This window comes from Octopus bimaculoides, chromosome 25 (genome assembly GCF_046866305.1).
Source record: "Octopus bimaculoides isolate indiv1 chromosome 25, ASM4686630v1, whole genome shotgun sequence".
Taxonomy (NCBI): Eukaryota; Metazoa; Mollusca; class Cephalopoda; order Octopoda; family Octopodidae; genus Octopus; species Octopus bimaculoides.
In genome coordinates, this window is record NC_142952.1 from 9305199 (window position 1) to 9327698 (window position 22500).

The 22500-nt window shown below is 35.4% G+C and overlaps 1 protein-coding gene across 15 annotated transcripts in view; it reads left to right on the forward strand.

Annotated features, from left to right (window-relative positions):
* LOC106883162 (clavesin-2) overlaps positions 1–22500 on the forward strand; it is a 123838-nt gene that overhangs the window by 76756 nt on the left and 24582 nt on the right. For 14 of the 15 annotated variants that reach the window (XM_089342044.1, XM_089342032.1, XM_089342040.1 and 11 more), the window contains 3 exons: positions 1276–1699; positions 4130–4560; positions 20208–20318. In XM_089342044.1, the coding sequence (XP_089198170.1) occupies positions 1561–1699; positions 4130–4560; positions 20208–20318 (681 nt within the window). In that variant the 5' untranslated portion in view covers positions 1276–1560. Of the gene's footprint in view, positions 1–226; positions 327–1275; positions 1700–4129; positions 4561–20207; positions 20319–22500 lie in introns of those variants that run through there. The other variant, XM_089342043.1, reaches the window with a different exon arrangement.

The following is a 22500-nucleotide window of genomic DNA, read 5'->3' on the forward strand; positions in this document are numbered from 1 at the left end:
TGAGGGTGTTGAATGGCACCTATATTGCTAGAAGTTTATATAGTTTTTACTACTTGTTTATTATTTGTGTTATTTTTACGAAGTTCTTTATATGTATTTTACACATGTCTTGTCCTAATACTGTCTCAAGCTTGTTTCTATATTTATATTTGTACTAACTACCTATGTTGTGTTTGTTTTCCTCACCGTCCTCTATATTATTCACTCATTATTCCCAGCAGTTTTTTGCTATTGATGCTATCAAAATGAACAATACAATCGATAAAGGCATGAAGTTGTTATAATTTTGGAAAATAACTGACAAGGAAAGGGCATGTCTGTGTCTGGTGTGTACATTTTCCATTTGTTCTTCTGTTCAATTTCTGAATCTTTTACACACAAACGCTTAGTTTTAGAATGGTGGCAGCTGATGAAGGAAATGTTCTCTATGTGGCCTGTGTGTTTTCTGTACTCTGTTTATGTTCTGTTTTTCATTTTGTCCATGCTTTTTTGTAATGTCCTGTACCCAGATATGCATCTATATATACATGTAGATGTAGGTATGTACATACATGTACGTATATATGCATATACTCACATATTATTTGTATTATATATACATGTGTATATATATGCTAGATGTGTTGAAACAATTGTCGTGGTTAATAATTAAAATTCTCATATATTCCATCTACCACACATATATATATATAGCATGGAACGTGGACAATAAAAATTATGATGTTGATATATGTAGGTAGGTATGTATATATGAGAAGAGACGCAAATCAGTGGTTTGTAATTTTATCTTAAATTTCAATAATTTGGAGTTAGTTCCATTCTTCTGGAAGTCTTCAGAGAAATAGTGTTGTGAGCTAACATCTGTGAAGAATGGGTCCTACCCTCGAAATATTGAAATGCAAAGTAAAAGTACAAACTATCAATTATTCTTATAACTTGCATTGTTTTGGCTTAAAACAATTTAAAACATTTACCTATATAAGACAATTATTTCTTCAAACTCTTCTACCTTAATATGTTTTATGCCATGGCAGTGAACTGGGAGAGTTGCTAGAATGCTAGGCAAAATGCTAAGCCACATTTCGTCTGTCTTTACGTTCTGAGTTCAAATTCCACCTAGGTCGACTTTGCCTTTCATCCTTTCGGGGTTGATAAAATAAGTACCAGTTGAGTACTGGGGTTGATGTAATCAACTTATCCCTTCCCTGAAATTGCTGGCCTTGTGCCAAAAATTGAAACCAATATATTATATACATTTTTTTCTTTATTTTACAGAATCGGAAGCGCCGCTTGTGTCTATATCTGAAGAAGGTGACTGAGAGGCAAGGCCGAGTGGTGTGGCCGTAGCGAGGAAGGGTCAGCTTCCATCGTGGTCACACTGCTCCAGCCTAGAACAGTCATTTGCATTGGGCTTTCTTTCACTGCTTGTAGCCAGACTGCTGGACCATTCCAGTCACGTCCACCCATCCTCTATCCCCTGGGTGGTGGGACTGCAGTCAGCTACTACTGTACAGGGTACAGAAACCATAGCCCTTCCCTTTAATTGTTCCATCTGAGCCGATGGCGATGGCTGAATATGGATGGGGTTTATCTCACGAGCTGGTCAAGAAAGCTCGACGAGAGCTCCACGAGGTACCTGACCGTCGGCCGGATCTCATAGATGCTGTACGCTCACAGATACATACCAGACCGGATATCAGTAAGTAACTACAAATTTCTGGCTTGTTTGATTATTATTTGATTAATTAATTAAAATGTCATTATCATCATCAGCACCATCATCATCATTGTTGCCATCATCTGAATTTGTTAGTGTTGTCTTCATCTCTGTCATCAATCTTATTATCCTTGCTCTCCTCCTCCTCCTCAACATCATCATCACCACCATTACAACCACTACCACCATTGTTGACATTACCAACAACATCATTTTCATCATCACTATAAAGAATATAGTGACAGTTAATGGAATTGGCTGGTGGTGGTCTGTTTTGGCATGAACTCAGATGACACACATCTCTCTGTCTCTCTCTCTCTCTCTCTCTCTCTCTCTCTCTATATATATATATATATATATATATATATATATATATATATATATATATATATATATATATATATATATATATATATATATATATATATATATATATATATATATATATCGTTTTTAGAAAACATAAATCTGTAGAAGAAGCACACTCTAAGAACAGTCCATATTTTTTATTATTGGGGAAGGCCAGTTTATGGGGTTCTGATGATACACCATAAAGTTAAACCCTTTATGGATGGGAAACCCAGAGTAACCCCATAAATCAGCCTTCCCCAATAATATATATATATATATATATATACATATATATATATATATATATATACCATTGAGATAAAATACTGTCCCAACATTTGAAAAACAGTATGACACATATATAAAAATGGCATGTTTTGGGGTGGTATTTTACTAACATACACCTGTCTTCAGTGACTTGGCCAAAGTTCATATTACACCAGATTGCTCTTTAATTTACTCTCCCAGCACTTGAACTACTTCGTATGATGCATGCAGTGCTGTCCCCACCCAAAATTCCACACAACTATGGCCATATTCAGAGCTGTATCTGTACCAGCAAAATCTTGACCCAGTATGATATTTTTGTTTTTGAAATACGTGTTATGTGAACCAACCTACATTATGGCTGTGTGTAGTACATTCCTCACCTGGGATTGCCTTTAATAGCATTGTAGCTGAAACAATGCCATGTGTATGTGCATGTGCATATATGTGTGTTTGTCTATGTGTCTGTGTCTGTCTGTGTCTGTATATATATTATATATATATATGTGGGAAGGCCAAACAAGATTTGAGCAAACACTTGCCACCCACGTAGTTCTCTTCGTGGCGGAAGGCTAACCAACAACTTGACTGGTAGGTTTCATTTGATTAAAACAAAACTATGACACACTAGCAAAACACCAGTGACTAAATATTCAAGTTAGGATAGGTACCGTGCGTTGTATTTGTGTAGTATATCAACTCTGCTTGCTTATCACCATATAATGGACATAAAAGAAGAACAGTAATAAACAAGTGAAGAACAAATATATAGTGAGCATGTATTTATTTGGCAAGAAAAATAAATGACCATTCTGAAATATAACAATATGTTTCAACATGTGATTTCCCATCAGGAATCTTGCAAAGCAATTTCATAAATCTATGTGTGTGTGTGTGTGTATACACGCATACATATTAGGTGATAGGAAGAGCATCCAGCCATAGAAAATCTGCCTCAACGAATTTCACTTGACCCATGCAAACATAGAAAGGTACATATTAAAACAATGACAATGATGTTGTATGTATGTATGTAGGTATGTCTGCATGTGTATGTGTAATAGACAGGCACTGCTTGATTTTTAACATCTCTATTGTGTGTTGCATACTATGGTTGGCTATATCTGAAAAAGACAAAACCCTCAATGAAAATCCCTACAATGGAATGAAGGCATGTAACAGTATACCGACTCATAAAAGCCAGTTTGCTGGTCTCATAGCATATATATTCCCTACCAGGAAGGGGCGCTGGTCCATCCCAGGATTACTCATTTTTGCCAGCTGAGTGGACTGGAACAGCATGAAATGAAGTGTTTTGCTCAAGAACATATGTTGCCTGGTCCAGGAATCGCAACCACAATCTTACAATCATGAGTCTGACACCTTAACCACTAAGCCACGTGTTTCCACATGTTGCAGCATGGGTGGTAAGCTCTCTGAAAATCTTCTGGAAGAGGTGCCCATCATTGCTATATCTGTACAAAAGTGAAAAGCTAGATTCATGCCATTTTAACACAACAATCAAGTGATAGTATTGCTGGAAACTGAGCTGCAGCTATCATGTGTCTATGTTTGAATCTAAATTTAAATTTATTGCTTTTAATTTTGCCTTGAAATCCTACTGGGATTCTTCCAGTCCCCAGTCCTTATTCTTACAATATTCAATTTTGTTTGTTAGGAAAAAGAACCTCAAAAATTTTAAGCCCTGTATTCATCTTTAATGAATCCTGTATTCCTTTCTGCTTCCACACAATCTGCTGTTTTATTTAAATTCTTTCTCTGTTGTTTCCACAGATTTTCTAAGGACAGACGATGTTTTTATCCTTCGGTTTCTTCGAGCAAGAAAGTTTGATGTCGTTGAGGCATTTAGATTATATGGACGTTATTTTGAATATCGGCAAGAAAACAGTAACCTCTTCCGAAAATTCCAGGCTGCTGAGCCAAGCATTAAAGAAGCCCTATTTGATGGTTTACCTGGAGTACTACCACATTACGATCATTTTGGTCGGAAAATCTTGGTGCTCTATTCTGCAAACTGGGACAATACTCGATATGGACTGGCTGCTATTTATCGGGCAATTCTGCTGACTTTGGAAAAACTCATTGACGATGAAGAGACTCAGATAAACGGTTTTATTATCATTGTGGACTGGAGTCAATTTACATTTAAACAATCAACTTGGCTTAATCCCAAAATTCTCAAACTGATGATTGAAGGATTACAAGTAAGTTTTCTTCTTCTTCTTCTTCCACCTCATTTTTGTTGTTCTCTTCTCTATTCTACCTTGTTGTTGTCCTATCTTTTTCTTTTTCTTCCATTCCTCCTCCCTCTATCTTCTTTTTCTTCTTCTCCTCCTCCTCCTCCTCCTCCTTCCTCTCCTCCTCCTCCATCTTCCTCCTCTTCTTTGTCTCCTCCTCCTCTTCCTCAGCCTCCTTCTTCTTCTTCTCCTCCTCCTCCTTCGTCTTCTTTTATTACTATTCTATTCACATCCAAGATGCATTATAGAAATGCTAGTGATGATTCTCTGCGTTGCCTTGGCATTAGTTAAACGTAAATGACTTAACATATAAGTTGTTATGTCATTTTATTTCCCGTACATTTTCTTTTCGTGGAGGTGCATAGCCGTGTGGTCAAGATGTGGCACTCACGACTGCTAGATCTTGAGTTTGATTCCTGAACTAGGCAACATGTTTGTGTTCTTGAGCGAAACACCATATTTCACATTGCTTCAGTCCACTCAGCCGCAAATGTGTAACCCTTTGACAGAACAAGCTTTCCAACCATGGGGGAATGTTGGCCTGGTCACTTACCCAGCAGAGTGGCATCACTCAGAAGCTAAAACAATATAAAATGCATTGTGACCAGCGATGGGTAACAACATCCAATAGTCTGGTTGATTCTGTGATATTTTCTTTTTAATAGAAATGTATTTCTAAAGGTGAATTATTTTCAGGCTTCTACGATGTGAGAACATTTTTGAGAATGTATTCATTGTTCATTTTAAGTTTGTGACATAAAATAACTACCTTTATTTTTTTTTCTTACCTTCCTACATATATTCTTGTAATTCTAAACTTACATGCAATTTAGACTCTCTTTCAGTGTATTTCCAATTCTTTCATGATGTCATTTTTAAAGTCAGATTTATTGTCTTACACTACCTTCTTTATTTCCTCCTCACAAATATATTCTCCCTTGATGTGCAACACTTAGAGTATTATCACAGCAATTAAGCTGTCGTATTTTTTATTGTACCATCTTTCTTTCTTTCTGTCTATCTTTAAAATCCTCCGCTTCCTCTGTTGTACATCATTCTATGTCTCTCAATTTCCCATCTCCTTTCTCTATCTCTTTCTTTCTCTCTTTCTCTCACTCCAGCAACTGTGCTTTCACTGACTTTAGCATTTAAACCAGCCAAATATCTGGCCCAAATATTCTTACTGTTTTGTGTTCAGACTGGCCAGATCCAGCCTCTCACACCTACCCAACATTTGTTGTTCTAATTGTAAACAGTCACATCATTGAAATCTAAAAGCTACCAGATAATACTTGAGTAATTCAAAATAATGGGAGTATATAAGGATTACTTTTGATAGAATGATATGAATGTTAAAGGGTTAATTTTCATTTTAATCAAGAGTTATATTTATTTAAATAATGAAATGTTAGCGCTAAGCAGTGTTTAGGCATATGCAGAATTTAGGTTACTTGAAATATTTTGTGCCGTATTTCAACTGCTAAAAGACAAATACACTGCAGTTACCGTGGAGAATATATCTTTCTTGTGGTGCTAACGTTTCTTATTTCTTTATTGCCCACAAGGGACTAAACAAGGACAGACAAAGGGATTAAGTCGATTAGATCGACCCCAGTGCGTAACTGGTACTTATTTAATCGACCCCCGAAAGGATGAAAGGCAAAATCGACCTCGGCGGAATTTGAACTCAGAACGTAGCGGCAGATGAAATACCGCTAAGTATTTCGCCCGATGTGCTAACGTTTCTGCCAGCTCGCCGCCTTCTTTCAGTTTCTATCTACCAAATCCACTCACAAGGCTTTGGACGGCCCAAGACTATAAAAGACACTTGCCCAAGGTGCTACACAATGGGTCAGATCTGGAAACCATGTAGTTGGGGAAGCAAGCTTCTTACCACACAGCCATGCCTGCGCCTACATAATGTATGTGTGTGTATGTATCGTCTGTAGGTATGTGCTAGTGAGTGTGTTTAGTACAGAGTGGAATGCAAAGGGAGAGATAATTAGAATATGATTTTTCAAAAAAAAACCATATCTAATTATTCTGTTCATTATATGTATATTCCTCCTCCTCCTCCTCCACCTTCGTAGCAACCAACCTAATCCCTCTCCTCTTGTCTTATTATTCAACTCAGATTCTCTTATTTTCTCGGGGAAATAGATTCTTCTAATTAAATCAACTTAATCAGATTTTTTTTTAAAAAAAAGATAAATATTCTATAATTTCATTTTTTTTTTTTTCCTCATTTTCTTTTTTTTTATATATATTTGCTTTTGTAAGAGAAATTAAATTTGAAAAATTAGACATTTTAAACATTTTTAGCTTTCTGTAGTATGTGTGCTTGTGCATATCTGTACATGCATGTATGTATGTACAATACACACACACATATATATACATACACACACACATATATATATACACACACACACATATATATATGTATATATATATATATACACACACACACACACATATATATATACACCCACACATATATACATGTGTGTTTGTATATCTATTTTTATGCATGTACATGTGTGTATGTATATATATATATATATATCTTTACATGTATATATATACATATATATAAACATACATATAGGTGTTTATACGTACATATACAGACACACACAAACGTGCCTATACACATGTGCATGCTTGCATAGGCGCACACAGACATGTATATGTGTGTGTGTGCATATATATATATATGTATATATATGGTATGTGTGTATTTATCCATATAAATGAGCAAAATCAATCTGGAACATACGGCTGAATACATATTTGATAGTATGTTGTGTATATATGTTTCTGTATATATAAGTTTCTGTATATATATATATATATATAAGTTGTGTATATATAAGTTTCCGTATGTCACTACCACCATCACGACTATCTACTCTTGTATTGAATATAAAGGTTTTTTTTCTTATAGCTTAATTACTTTTTCATCAATTTTATTTATATATATCTACCTACCTGTCTTTATAATTACTTCATGTGCTCTCTACCTATCTGTTTATATATATATATACCAATCTGCTTGTCTATCTGTATATCTAACTGTGTGTTTTGCCCATCTGTTTGTTTGCTTGTCTCCCTACATACCTATCTATCTACCCACATAGCTTCCTATCCATCCATCCATCCATCCATCTGCCTATCTGCCTGTATCTGTCTACTACCTGTCTATCTATCTATCTATCTATCTATCTATCTATCTATCTATCCATCCATACGCCTGCCTTCCTGTGTCTGTCTTCTGTCTGTCTGTCTATCTATCTATCTATTCTATCGCTGTTGATTCTGTCATTTTATTTTTCTATTTATTTACAAGTGAAATATTAAAATGTTATATCTGTGACTCATATTTCTCTCTCTCTCTCTCTTTATGTGTGTGTATGCTTGTGTGTGTGTGCGCGTGCACGCATATTTATGAAATATAAATCAAACATTTCTTTTTCATTTGTCCTATAACAAGATACTATTTTTCATATAACTACATATATACACACACATACACATATATAGTCGAAACCTATCAAATTTAAGTTATATATACATATATATATAACCTTTGTTTTTATATTATAACTAGCCCAATTTTTTCGCATGTATCACTTTCTCCCCTAACACTCACAGTCTGAATTCTTACTTATACTTACGTTTTTGTACCTTGAGGGTACGCTCTGGCACCCTTTCATCACCATCTTTAATTTCCCTTCTAGCTACTCTTGCCCACCCTCACATAATGCAGAGTGGGCCATGTATCTCCTCTATAGCGAGACACTTCTGCTTGCCCCTCTATCGCACTTTAGCCTTCAACACCTGGCATAAAACCATCTCCCCACTTTCTCAATCACAAAGCTTTTCCCTCTTTCTTTCTTTGCTTTGTTTTGCAACTTAGTTAACAACCTCACTAGAGCTGATGTCACAAAACAAAAAACAAAAAAACAAAAAAAAAACACAGCAGACACTGTACAATGGTTGGCAGCAGGAAGGGCATCCAGCCATGCAAACCATTCCAAAGCTGACATTGAACTCAACGCAGCTCTGCAGCTCATTGAACCCTGTCGAGCCATTCAGCCGATACCGACGTGGAAAACAGATTTCTAGTGACAATGAATACAATGATGATGATGATGGTGGTGGTGGTGATGCAAATGATGCGAATGATGATGTGAATGATGATGATGATGAACTATAAATATGGCATATTGAAACAGGGGAATTGAAGTTTTAAAACATTAAATTCTTTAATTAAACTTTTGGTGTTTATATTAGAAATCAATATTCCAGCTGTCTTTCAGATAATTGGATAAGATGGTCTTATTCCTTAATCATAGGAAGCAATCATCATCATCGCCACCAGCATCGCCGTCCTTACCACAAGTATCATCATCATCATCGTTTTCCTCCTCCTCTTTCTCCTCCTCCCCATCCTCCCTATTATCATTATCATTGTCATCTTCATCACCAGTCGCAGTATCTTTTATCACCATCACCACCAGTATCATCATCACACCCATTACAACCACCACCACCTCCAACTCAGCCTCCAGCAGCAGCTGCAGCAGTGGTACCGTCATCACCACCATACCCTCTATCATCATCATCACCATCCCCACCACTGCCACCACTACCTTCATCTCCACCTCCACCCACCAATACTGTCAGTCATGAAACTAAAAAGAATACTATTCAACAGAGTACTCAATACATAACTGCTAAATTGCAGAGTCTAAATATTTTAGCTTGAGCATTTTCTCTCTATCTCTCTCTCTCTCTTTTCTTTCTTTCTTTCTTAGCAGTTCAGCATAAGAAACCAACAGAATGCAAGGTAAAAGAAGATATATTATATATAAAAAATAAATGTGCGCTTTCAAAGCCTAGCCAGGCTCATGGACCCGGTTTCCTGGTTTCAATGGCATATGTGTTCCCCAGCTGAACGGGACGTCAGTCCATTGCAGCGTTAGTTATTTTTGCCAGCTGAGTGGACTGGAGCAATGAGAAATAAAGTGTTTTGCTCAAGAACACAACGCATCGCCCGGTCCAGGAATTGAAACCACAATCTTACAATCATGGTGCTGACACGTGCCTCCACGATATATTATATGGGATATATAAAATATACTATACAAGATATATATAAGCTATATTATATAGAGTATATTATGTGGCCGTGTGGTTAAGAAGCTTGCTTCCTATGCATATAGTTTCAAGTTCAATCCTAGTGTATATCTATGTTAGTACTTGGACCTTTGGGCCAACATTGTGAGTGGATTTGATAGATAGAAACTAAAATAAGGCGGCAAGCTAGCAGAAACATTAGCAAGCCAGGCAAAGTGCTTAGCGGTGTTTCGTCTGCCATTATGTTCTGAGTTCAAATTCCGCCGAGATCGACTTTGCCTTTCATCCTTTCGAGGTCGATAAATTAAGTAGCAGTTACGCACTGGGGTCGATGTAATCGACTTAATCCCTTTGTCTGTCCTTGTTTGTCCCCTCTATGTTTAGCCCCTTGTGGGCAATAAAGAAATAAGAAACTAATCAAAGCCTGTATGTGAAGGTGTATGGTTTGTGGTTAGAGTGTCGGAGCTGACAATCATAAAGTAGTGAGTTTGATTCCCAGACCGGGCCGTGTGTTGTGTTCTTCAGCGAGACACTTTATTTCACGTTGTTCCAGTTCACTAAGCTGTAGATATGAGTCGTGACATCACTGGTGCCAAGCTGTACTGGCCTTTGCCTTTCCCTTGGATAACGGTGGTGGTGTGGTGTGCATGGGTGATTGCTGGCCTTCTATAAACAACCTTGCCTGGACTTGCACCTTGGGCAAGTGTCTTCTACTATAGCTTCGGGCCGACCAAATCCCTGTGAGTGGATTTGGTAGACGGAAACCGGAAGAAGACTGTCATATATACGTGTGTATGTATGTGTTTTGTGTTCGTGTGTTCATGTCCCTGTAACTTACCAGTTTGGCAAAAGAAACCAATAAAATAAGAAATACCAGGCTTTAAAAAAATAATTAGTGGTGTCGATTCATTCTACATTCAATGCATCAAGGCAATGCCCCAGCATGGTCGCAATCTAATGACTGAAACAAGTAAAAGAATATATATATATATATATATATATATGTATATATATATATGTATGTGCTTGTTTATGTTTGTCCCCCCAGCATCACTTGACAACTGATGGTGGTGTATTTACGTCCCCGTAACTTAGCGGTTCGGCAAAAGAGAACGATAGAATAAGTACTAGGCTTCCAAACAATAAGTCCTGGGGTCGATTTGTTCGACTAAAGGTGGTGCTCCAGCATGGCCGCAGTCAAATGACTGAAACAAGTAAAAGATAATAGATATATATATATATATATATATATATATATATATGTATTATGCATATATGTTTGTGTGTGTATATAAACATATATTTATGTATGTATAAAGTGAGAGAAAGAGAGGGAGAATAGGAAAAGATTGAAATGTATCTGTGACATTAACTCTCTCTCTCTCTTTCTTTCTTTCTTTATTTATTTATCTCTCCCTCTCTCTCTCTAAAACTTAATATAAAATATGTAAACGGATTTGAAATTTCCATTGTAGGAAAATAAATCAATAATACTCAAACCCCACCATATACATAGATACATACACACACACATACACACACACACATGTACATACATATATATATACATACATGCATACACACACACACACATGTACATACATATATATATACATACATACATACATACACACACATACATAAAGTTTTATGAAAAAAAAACAAATATTAAAACAAATGAAGAAAACCTGAAAGCAAACATAACAACAGCATTGGTAGTGGTGGTGGTGGTGGCTGTTGTGGCGATGATGGTTGTGGTGGTTTTGGTGGTGATGGTGGTGGTGGTGACCGTGCCAATACTGAAATGAAATGTCAACTGGAATGAAGACTGAGCAACAGTGTGTGTGTGTGTGTGTGTATGTATCCATGTGTATATGTGTGTGTGTGTATCCATGTGTATATGTGTGTGTGTGTGTGTGTGTGTGCATGTGCACACGTGTTTATCCATGTATGCCCGTGTGTGTGTGTGTGTGTGTTGATGGAAATATAATTCCTTCTATAAAATGATGAAACCAATTCCAAAGACATTCTTCCCACACTAAATGTCTACGAAGAGACAGTTGCTATGGTAACAACTGTTTAATTTTTTTTAGTTTTGTTTTGGTTTTTCTCTGGTTTTTATTTTTTATTTTTCTTCTGCTTAATAGGTCTCATATAGATTGATGTAATTGTCGTAGTCATTGGTGGTCTGTGCAGTCTGCAGTTGGTCAGTTTGGTCTGGTGGCCAGTATTGGTCAGTTTGGCCTGGTAGCTAGCATTGGTCAGTTTGGGCTGATGCCCTGGTGTTGGTTAGTCTGGTCTGGTCTGATCTGGTGCTGGTCAGTTTGGTGTGGTGGTGGCCAGTGTGATCCAATATATCTGCTGTTGGTCAATATGACTGATGAGTGACGTTAATCAGTTAATCAGTCTGGTATTGGTTGCTGTTTCACATAAATTACATAGAATTTAGTAAAAAAAAAAAAAATACTGACAATTGTTGCACTTTTTTTTTTATTAATCCTTTAATCCAACTATGTAAATCAAATAAAATTATAAAATCAGACATTTTTGTAGACATTCAGGCATTAATATGGTTTTTCTAAAGCTATCAGTTATAGTTTTCAAAGTCAGCAATGCACCTAAATACTGCTTGCAGTGCACCAGTGTTCTGTGGTGCAGCATTTGAGAACTAATTGAGTTAACTGTTGAAGAAAAATATAAATAAAAACACTTGTGGCTGTGTGGTAAATAGCTTGCTTACCAACCACATGGTTTTCCGGGTTCAGTCCGGAAGTGTGTATATGTATATATATATATATGTGTGTGTGTGTGTGTGTAGATAGTTGAATACTTGTGTATCACCTTATAGTTTCATTGGAACTTCAAAAATGAAGTTCTTGATATAATTTCTTATTTTCTTGTCATTTTAATTTCTTATATATATATATATATATATATATATATATATATATATATATATATATATATATATATATATGTAACCTCGTGGATATCGTTGGTGATTTTTTCTTCCTCCGTCTTCCCTTCTTTGGACTTTCCTATGTTTCCGACGAAGAGCTCCGCTCGAAACGTCAAATTCTCTTTCTTTCCTTTCCCAAGCGTCCAGTAACACAATATCTGTATCACGTCCTCGTGTTGTTGTGTTTTGTTGTTTTTTTTGTCGTTTTTCTTTTTTGAACCTATATATATATATACATATATATGTGTGTGTGTGTGTGTGTGTGTGTGTGTGTGTGTGTGTGTGTGTGTGTGAAGACATGTGGCCTAGTGATTAGGCATGTTGCACACATGGTCATGAGATTATGGTTTTGATTCACCAAACCTGCATGTTTGGGAATCAAACAGCTGCATGTTGTGTTCTCGAGAAAAACACTTCATTTCACATTGATCCAGTTCATTCAGCTGTAAGTGTGTAACCTTGCAACAGACAAACCTTCTAGTCAGGGAGAATGTTGGCCTGCTTGCTCAGCCAGTGGGGTGGCATGATGCAAAAGCTAAAATGATGCAAAGCACATTTTGACCAGAACATCCAATAGTCTGGTTGAGCACATAATATATATGGATGTATGTATGTTTGCATGTATATGGTGAGCTTATTTCTGTTTCTCTCTACTTGATCTACTAATACAGTTTCGGTTGGCTCAGACAGCTGTAGTAGAAGACACTTGCCCAAGGTACCATGCTGTGGGACTGAACCCAGGACTGTGGAATTGGGAAACGAACACCTTAACCACACTATCACTGACTCTCCAATTCAATGAAAAAGAAGCACAATTGATCAAACAACCAAATAACCAATGATAAAACTGACCGAGATTCCTCCAAGATCTTAGTTTACTGGTGTTTTATCAAACTGAGAAATATTGGTTGGAAATTTTTGTATAAGGTCAGCAGATTCGGAGAAGGGGCTTTTATTGACCCTGAATGGATGAAAGGCACAGTCAACCTTGGCGGCATTTGAACTCAAAACGTAAATGGACAAAATGGTGCTGAGCATTTTGCTCAGTGTGCTAAGGATTCTGCAAGCTCATCACTGTCAAGCTGAGAAATATTTATTTCTTTATTGCCCACAGGGGGACTAAACATAAAGGGAATAAACAAGGACAAACAAAGGGATTAAGTCGATTACTTTGACCCAAATGTGTAACTGGTACTTATTTAATAAACCCTGAAAGGATGAAAAGTAAAGTCGACCTCGGTGGAATTTGGACTCTGAACGTAACAGCAGAGAAATATTAAAAAAAAAAAAGACAGTGCCAACCAAACTTCAACAGGTTTTGAACTCAGAATGTAAAACTTCATAGCTAAATATATCACAAGACAGTCAGTGTAACACTTTAGCATCTCTGCTGCCATTCCATTTGTTTTGATAAATCTAAAGAAAATATCACAGCAAAAAAAAAAGGAGCAGAAACAAAAAAAAACCCCAAAACAATGAAGATTGGTAGCAGTGGGAAAGGGAAAAAACTGATGAGGAGGAAGAGGGTGATGAGGATGGGCAGAAAGGGTGGTGGAGAAGGGGTTGGTGGTGGAGAGGGGGTTGGTGGTGGAGAGGGGGTTGGTGGTGAGGTAGTGGTGGATGGAGAGGAGTGATCAGGAAGATGAAGAAAGAAATGGTCAGTATGTAGAATTTGATAATGGAGAGCAATTGTCGATTCCATCTCGGAAATCAAGGACCAATTAACCGAATTAATGCAAGAATTTCACACAGCCAACCAGTCAACCGGCGAACCAGCCAGCCAGGCAGGCAGGCAGACAGTCAACCAGATTCCTCGTGATGCAGTGTTAATGCAATTTCAAGCACGATGCAATCACCTGATGAATGTTTTTTGCATTCAGGTAGCAACATGACAAAAATCTATATACACCACCTGCACATACATATATACATACATACACAGGCTTTATATACACACACATCACATGCACACACACACACACACACACACACCGCACATCACACCTGCAAGATCAAGTGCAACTCTACCAACCATACAACAACAACGACCGCAGCAACAATAACTGGTATGCAACAACAATCCTAATAAAACACTACAAAACAACACAAACCAGGGAGGGGATATTTATGGGGACATTTGACCGGCTAGAAATAGCAATGAAATTACACATTACTGTATTAAAAAAATAAAGGATTTATTGGATCATGTCCTACATACACTATGTCTGAAAAGAAACGAGAAGGTTGAGGTTTTAACACTTTGATCATAGGGTTTGCGTAATTAGGACTGACTTAAAGCTATACAACAACAACAGCAACAATAGCAACTACAATTATCAGCTCGACATCATGACCATCACTACTGAAGATATTTCACACCGATGCAGAGGTGTCAGTACTGAATAGACATATACACACACATACATATACACATATGTGTATTTATGTACACATGTATTTTTTATTCAATGAATTCCAGATAAATCATTATCTAATTTGCACCTTTAAGATGACGAGTAATGAGTGGTGATAATTTGCAAGATGCAGAACTGCAGCTTTGAAATTAAAAATAAATAAATGTATAATTAAATATAAAAAAAAAAAAAAATTGCTTAGAATTCCATGAGATTCATTTAATAATGTAATTTAGAATAATATTGAATGCATCTCATATGCATATACATACATACATACATACCTCTGTGTGTGTGTGTGTGTGTGTGTGTGTGTGTGTGTGTGTGTGTGTTTGTCTATCTTTATCGTTTAACTTTTACCTGTTTCAGTCATTAGGCAGCGCCCATGCTGGGGCACCACCTTATATATAGATATGTATATAAATGTGTGTGTGTGTATATATATATATATATATATATATATACATATTGTAAAGCTGAGTTTGTGAGTGTGTGTGTCTGTGTTTGTGCCCCATCTCTGCTTGACGACCACATTGGTGTGTTTACATCTTTGTAACTCAGCACTTTGGCAAGAAAGACTGATAGAATAAGTAGAAGGCTTTAAAAAAAAGTATCGGGGTCAATTAATTCAACTAAATTTCTTGGGGGTATGGGTCAATGCTCCAGCATGGCAGCAGTCTAATGACTGAAACAAATACACACGCACACACACACATACAATATTAGCTAATCAGAAAACAGGATTTGGAAGCTGTCATTTTCTGCATGATAGCTGTCTATCACAAAATGAAAGCAAAATCATTACAAGGAGGAAATTTTATCAAATAAACAAAAGCAAAGCGTTATGATGACCAAAGTTGTAAGTTTTAATAAGTTTTAATGAATAAAGTCATGGGAAACAGTTGAACAGACATGTAAATAATTTAAAAGGGAAAAATTCCCCAATGAAGTTTGAATCTGTCCTGATGTAGAACCTATCTGTTGGGGAAGGCATGGTCTGACAGGGAATAAACAAAAAATTATATCAGACATTCTATTGTAAAAATTGCCTGGCAACAATGGACTATTCAGCTAGTATATATATATATATATGTAAAACGATGTTGATGATGATATATATATATATATATACATATACACATATACACAGCAATGTTCAGCGTATATGTGTGCAATTACCTGTTTATGCATCACTAGCATGTTTACATCTGTATGAGTGTGTTTCTATAAATGTATGTCTATTTGCCTATATATATATATATATATATATATATATATATATATATATATATATATATATATGCAGATGTGTATGTACATGTGTTTTTATATGCTTACTTGTATACATGTATTTGTATGTTTATGCAAGTATGTATGTGTCAATATATGTATACATGAGTATATGTATGTTTGCATGTGACTATTGAACAGTGGCCCAACAATGATTCCTTCTTGTGTATGTCACCTTAAAATAAATGGAATAACCATGTTTATGCGATGTTATTGTTAGAAATAATCAGTTAAATAACAGGTGTTAATCAAATCTCTCTCTCTTTCTCTATGTATTTATATACCTGTATATATATATATATATATATATATATATATATATGTGCCTATCTATTATTCTACCTCCTATCTCTCTCTCTATATATATATATATATATATATATATATATATATATATATATTCTGTTATTATATATACATATATATATGTGTGAGGATATCTGTCTCCCTCTTTCTCACTCGCTCTTTCTCTCTCTCTCTCACACACACACACACACACACACACACATTCTCACTGCCACTTTGTGTATGTGAATGTGTTTATGTATGGGCAAATATTTATCTACATGCAGTACTTCTCAATTGATTCCTTTGGTCAATCAACTGAATTACCTACTCTCGAATTACTGCAAAAGTGGTTGAGTATTCCACAGACGTGTAACAGAATCAGCATGACACAGCATGTGGGTGTGTGCACTTTTTATCACATGTACTATCCACTTGAGGCTTCTCTTCTGTTTCCATCCTCCCATTTTTGCCTACTGTATATGGATTGGCTTGAGGCTGTAGAAAATGACATTCACTTGAGGTGCTGTGCAGTGAGATTGAACCTTGAGCCTTGTGGTTAGAAAGTAGTCTTCTTAACCATTCAATCACGCTGCATCTACAATGTGTGTGGGGGGGGGATATTTGTATATATGAGTGTGCTATGCATCTGCATTAAAAATCACATGAAACCTATATATGTAAAACCAATATTACATTCATACATACATGCATATAAATATAAATATATGCATGCATATATATTATTATACTTATGTGAAATTACATGTATAAATATGTGTGTTTATCTGTGTCTGGAAAAATGCTTTGTAACATTTCATGCATCTTTGTTCTGAGATCAAATTCTACTGAGGTCAGCTTTGCCTTTCATCCTTTTGGGGTCAATAAATTAAGTATCAGTGGAACACTGGGGTCGATGTAATTGACTAGTCCCCACCCTGCCGAAATTTCAGGCCCTGTGCTTTTAGTAGAAAGGATTATTAATCTGGGATTTGAAAATGTAAATCAACACAAAATTTTGGTGGAATGTTTTAATATAGATCCCTTTAAACCATAAAGTTTTTATCGTAGAACTGAGGGAGCCATCAGGGGCAGGTTGATATCATAAGAATCAAACAACAACAACATAATTCCTTTATTATCAATCACTGCTAGATTGTTTTATTTAGTTTTGGTCCAAGATCTCACTCGCTCACTGCAAGCCATGGAATATTCCAATCATATAACACAACAGGGATATCAATATATCTTTATAGTTCCACATTTAAAAAGGCTAGGGCTGTTATAAACCACTCAGGTGCTGCCATTAGATGCTATTATATCTGAAGATTTGACTCCATCTCGGTTAAATGCAGGAGATTTGAGGCAGCTTCAATAAATATCTCTGTTAGAATTTTATGGAACTGCTTTCAAATTGGTGAGTGCATGGAGTGCAGAATTTCTTTGTGCATGCATGCATGTGTGGCTGTAGGTGTGCATATATACATACATACACACTCACTGCATATATATATATATATATATATATATATATATATATATATATACATCCACATATATGTATGTATGTATATATTCATATATATATATATATATATATATATTCATATTATATATATATGTATGTGTATGTATATATATATATATATATATATATATATATTCATATTATATATATATGTATGTGTATGTATATATATATATATATATATATTCATATTATATATATATGTATATGTATGTGTATGTATATATATATATATATATATATATTCATATTATATGTATATGTATGTGTATGTATATATATATATATATATATATATTCATATTATATATATATGTATGTGTATGTATATATATATATATATATATATTCATATTATATATATATGTATGTGTATGTATATATATATATATATATATATATTCATATTATATATATATGTATGTGTATGTATATATATATATATATATATATATATATATATATATATATATTCATATTATATATATATGTATGTGTATGTATATATATATATATATATATATATATATATATATATATGTATATATATATTCATATTATATATATATATATATATATATATATATGTATATATATATTCATATTATATATATATATATATATATATATATATATGTATATATATATTCATATTATATATATATATATATATATATATATATGTATATATATATTCATATTATATATATATATATATATATTCATATCATGTGTATATATATATATATATGTATATATATATTCATATTATATATATATATATATATTCATATCATGTATATATATATTCATATTATTTATATATATATATATATACACACATACGTATGTATATATATTTATATATATACATATATATATACATATATGAATATATATGTGTATGTCTGTGTGTATACACACAGACACATATATATATGACCAATCATATACCATTGCACATACACACACACTTCATGTATATTGATTTATGTGTAGGCATATAATGTATGAATAAATGCATAAATGTATATTTATGTATCTGTGTATATATATATATATATATACATATATATATATATATATATATATATATATATATATAAGAGTGTGTGTTGTATGTGTATGTACATGTTGCATATATGTATTCTTACACAAAACTTTATGTACATTTTTGCGTGTATATATGTGTATGTGCACATGTATGTGTGCATGTTACATATATGAATACTTATATAAATTTTTATGTACATTTTATGTCTTTGTGTGTGTGTGTGTGTGTGTGTGTGTATGTTTGTGTGCATACACTCATACTCATACAGAGAGAGAGAGAGAGCGATACATTGTTGTAAGTGTGCATGCGTGTGTGCATAGGTGCGTATGTGTGCACGTAAGTGATATAACTGCAGCCATTCTTCTTTTAGTTCTGAAACTCTCAAAAACTGAAATCAAAGCCAAAATAAAAGCAGTTTGCACTCATATTCCTTAGGAAAGACTCTTTCAAAGGAAATTAATTCTTGTCGGTGTTGTTGCTTTTGCCAATGTTGTTGTTGTTGTTGTTGTTGTTGTTGTTGTTGGCTGTGACGGTACCATCATCATCACAACATCTTTATCGTCATTATCTTGACTATCAACATCATTATCCCCACCATCATTCCCATCACCACCTCTGCCTTCATCCACCTTCATCATCATTACTCAGTAGTCTCTCATTGCACACCTTCACTGCAATTTCAGGTGCAATTCTGTGCAACTTGGATATGTGCAGTTTTTCATTTCGTTTGGTTGTTTCTGTTGTATTGTATAATAATATATTATGGTATGTAAAATACTCTATGCATTATATATGCAGTGCTTAAGTGCTTTTATTTATATTTGTACATCTTGGGATTAGGTTAGGCATTTGTATGTTTTTTTTGTGTTTATTTTTATCATTCCAAAGCACACACACACACGCACGTTGATTTATTTTATTTTATTTTCTGTTGATTTCCAGGATTGTTTTCCTGCTCGGTTCGGAGGGATCCACTTTATCAATCAGCCCTGGTACATCGAAGCCATCTTCAAGATGATCAAACCTTTTCTTAAAGAAAAAAACAGAGACAAAGTAAGCACCATCATTCTCTCTCTCTCTCTCCCTGTCTATCTCTCTTTCTTTATCTATCTATCTATCTCTTTTACTCTTTTACTTGTTTCAGTCATTTGACTGCGGCCATGCTGGAGCACCGCCTTTAGTCGAGCAAATTGACCCCAAGACTTATTCTTTGTAAGCCTAGTACTTATTCTATTGGTGTCTTTTTGCTGAACCGCTAAGTTATGGGGACGTAAACACACCAGCATCGGTTGTCAAGCGATGTTGGGGACACACACACACATATATATATATACGACGGGCTTCTTTCAGTTTCCATCTACCAAATCCACTCACAAGGTTTTGGTCGGCCCAAGGCTATAGTAGAAGACTCTTGCCCAAGGTGCCACGCAGTGGGACTGAACCCGGAACCATGTGGTTCGTAAGCAAGCTACTTACCACACAGCCACTCCTACGCCTATCTATCTATTTTTTTTTCTTTCTGTCTATCTAGCCATCTATCTGTCTGTCTTTCTTTCTTATCCGTTTGTTTGTTCAGCTATCTGTTTATCAATCCTACCTGCGTCTTGTACTGTATGTGTGTCTATGTACAGGTAGATGTGTGTGTGTGTGTATAAATACATATATGTGTGTATACACATATGCATATATAAAAATGTTTGTATGTTTTTAATATTCATTTATGTATTTATTCATTCGGTTTCATATCAAGAGGACAAGGCTGTCCATGGCCATTGCCAGCACAGATCCAATGTAGCTAATGTTTTCTCTTGAACATTTGCAAGTTGACAGTTGCTAGAAATGCTCATGCAGGAAGGGAATCTGAAAAGGAACCAATATTCCTGGGAGAGGAGAAAGCAAAGAGGGGGGGGGGGAGGTAGTGAAGGGTTAGGTGTAATAAATAAAACAGGACTTATGGGGGGATGGGGAGTAGGGGTTATAGTGGTAGTAGTGGTGTAAAGGTTATAGTAGTGGTGGTGATGGCGGTGGTAAAGGTTATAGTAGTGGTGGTAGAAGTTATAGCAGTAGTAATTGTGGTTGTGTAGTAGTCGAGGTAATAGTGGTGGTGGTGGTGGAGTAGAGGTTATAGCAGTAGTAATAGTGGTGGTGGTAGTAGAGGTTGTAGTAGTAGTAGTAGTAGTAGTAGTGGTGGTTGTGTAGTAATAGAGGTTATGGTGGTAGTAGTAGGTGGCTGTGTGGTAATAGAGGTTATGGTGGTAGTGGTAGTGGTGGTAGTAGTAGTAATAGTGGTGGTAGTTGTGTGGTAATAGAGGTTATGGTGGTAGTGGTGGTGGTGGTTATAGTAGTGACAATGGTGGTAGTGATGGTAGTAGTAGTAGTAGTAGTAGTAGTAGTAGTAGTAGTAAAAGGTAGGAAAAGGAGACGATATAACTATGGACCAGAGGTCAGTCTAACTATGGCATGAATAGAACAGTGATACAGTTCTATGTAGATACTGTATAACAGTGATGAATCTTTTGTTTTCTTTCTTTTTCTTTTCTTTTATTAGGTCTGTTAATTAAGTTCTATAAAGGAAAGGTTTATTAATCTGATCTTTGTAAATATGGCTCCTGTATAAGATATGATTATAGTCTTCTGTCTATGTTGACAGGGTGTAACAAGTTTGTTCTATGCAAATATGGTGTGATAGCCTGTCTTTGTAGATACAGGGTGGTGATCACTTCTATATAGATATTATAATGTGATGGTATGTTCTGTGCAAATTATGGTCTCTCTTATGTGTGTGTCTTTGCGTATTAAATATTTTCCATTCGTTTTTTGTTTAAGTCTAAGACCCTTGGCTGCTGGGGATAAGGTTGGACAACTGTCATGCTGATGATGGCTACTAAATCAGAAACATGTGTCCAGGGGCGGCGAGCTGGCAGAAATGTTAGCACACCGGGCGAAATGTTTAGCGGTATTTCGTCTGCCGCTACGTTCTGAGTTCAAATTTTGCCGAGGTCGACTTTGCCTTTCATCCTTTCGGGGTCGATAAATTAAGTGCCAGTGACGCACTGGGGTCGATATAATCGACTTAATCCGTGTGTCTGTCTTTGTTTGTCTCCTCTGTGTGTAGCCCCTTGTGGGCAGTAAAGAAATAAGAAACATGTGTCCAGGGCTGTCCTCTTATCTCCAGACATTAAGCCTGTCCTTTTCCTTAATGGCATGCCATCTGTGGAGAATTCTTGATAGATGG